General features: G+C 43.6%; 1 protein-coding gene across 1 annotated transcript in view; it reads right to left on the reverse strand.

The window, feature by feature from the left end:
* The window catches only part of LOC102204852 (GTPase IMAP family member 4-like), a gene marked incomplete at its 3' end in the record, with an annotated part of 3,347 nt that extends 1,842 nt beyond the window's left edge, over positions 1-1,505 (reverse strand). Inside the window, exon 1 of the mRNA XM_013916001.1 lies at positions 1,394-1,505. Within this exon, the coding sequence (XP_013771455.1) occupies positions 1,394-1,505 (112 nt within the window). The remainder of the gene's footprint in view (positions 1-1,393) is intronic.
* Positions 1,506-1,715: the final 210 nt, after the last annotated feature.

The following is a 1,715-nucleotide window of genomic DNA, read 5'->3' on the forward strand; positions in this document are numbered from 1 at the left end:
TTCATCTCTTTAAACAGCTCATTCACAGGCAGACTGAAGATGTTGGGAGTTTTTACAACTGTGGGAGGTTTCCTGTTCCTCTCTCCAGAGGCAGCACCAGATTGCTTTCCTCCAAAACCTTTAGACTCTTTCTTCCCAACGAGGAGCTTTTCCAGGGCTGATTTCTTCTTCTCACTTTTTCCAAATAGCATTATCCTGAGTTCACGTGCTGCAATAAAAAAAGGTAAATTACCTCCAAAATTATGAAACACATATTTACGTCACATTCCATTACAGAATTTGCAATTGTTAATCAAATCACTTGAGAAATAATCATTCACAAATTTGTCTTTTTGTTTGTTTGTTTTTGGCACCTGGCCCATTTGGTTCTTTAGCCATCAGAATTGTTGTCTGAAGGCCAACAAAAATACCCAATGGATTTCTTTACCAAGTGGATCATCACAGCTTTGCCGTATTGGTCCATTTGATGGGCTTTTGTTAACATTACTATTTTTTATTTTATGTCATTTCTATTTGCAGTTGTTACAAACGGGACATACAAGCCTGGGAGTTAGGTATGGGAGAAAGAAAGTTAAAAGATAAGCAAAGGGGAAGAGGGACAGTGAGAAAAGGCACCTAAAAAGAAAAAGAAATCTCCTGGGTCACCTGTTGAGAGTAAAATGTGAGAAAACAAGCAAAAAAAGAGAGCAACATGATAAACGCAACACCATCGCATTAATCTAGTTAACAGTAAATAACAGTAAATACTAAATATAAATTTAGTATTTAGGACTGACAGTGCACAATGTGTTAGGTACACTGAGGTACATGAGGTAGCAGCCAAGAAAGGTGTGGTTTGTGTCTATGAACAGTGAACACCCTTCCATGTAGCAAAATTGGTATGGCCCGGATCTGGCCCACACCATGTGCCTGCACATGGCCCAAAAACCACAAAGAATGGTGGCCCTTTGGTGGCCCAGATCTGGTTTGCCAGAGGTGGCCCACACAAGGCCAGTTGCAGACACACTGCTGGCTCTGTGCTTGCCCAGAACAGTTTCAGCTCTGGCCCCAGATGTCAGCCTAATGTGTACCTTAATCAAGCCATGTAATAAATACATGTGCCGAAAAATAATAGTGCAAAAGTAACATGACGAACAGTCAATGGACTGATTCTTATGTAGCGTTTTTCTACTCTCTCAGATTACTAGAAGTGCTCTATACAACAGACCACATTCACCCACACTGTCTCCAAGCTGAGTGCTTCCTAACTACATTCATACACATTCACACTCTTGGCATGTTAACTGCAGGAGCCATGGATCAAACCACGAACCTTCCAATCAAGAACCCACATAGTAAAATTGGTATGGTCCGGATCTGGCCTACACAATGTGCTTACACATGGCCCACATACCGCAAAGAATGTCGGCCCTTTGATGGCCCCGATCTGGTTTGCCAAAGGTGGCCCACACATGGGCCACCACAAGGCCAGTTGCAGACGGACTGGTGGTCCTTTGATGGCCCATGTGTGGATTACCTCTGGCAAACCTGGTCTGGGCCACCAAAAGGCCGTCATTCTTTGCAGTATGTGGGCCATGTGTAAGTTGTGTGCAGCCAAAGGCCAGTTGCAGACACACTGCTGGCTCAGAAAAGTTTCAGCTCTGACCCCTGGGCCCTGTTTCAGGAAGCCGGTTTAGTGGAAAAACTGAGTAAGTACACCCTGAGTTAACGAAAAC

Source organism: Pundamilia nyererei, unplaced genomic scaffold (assembly GCF_000239375.1).
Source record: "Pundamilia nyererei isolate P.nyererei 1_Seehausen unplaced genomic scaffold, PunNye1.0 scaffold00422, whole genome shotgun sequence".
NCBI classification, from domain to species: Eukaryota; Metazoa; Chordata; class Actinopteri; order Cichliformes; family Cichlidae; genus Pundamilia; species Pundamilia nyererei.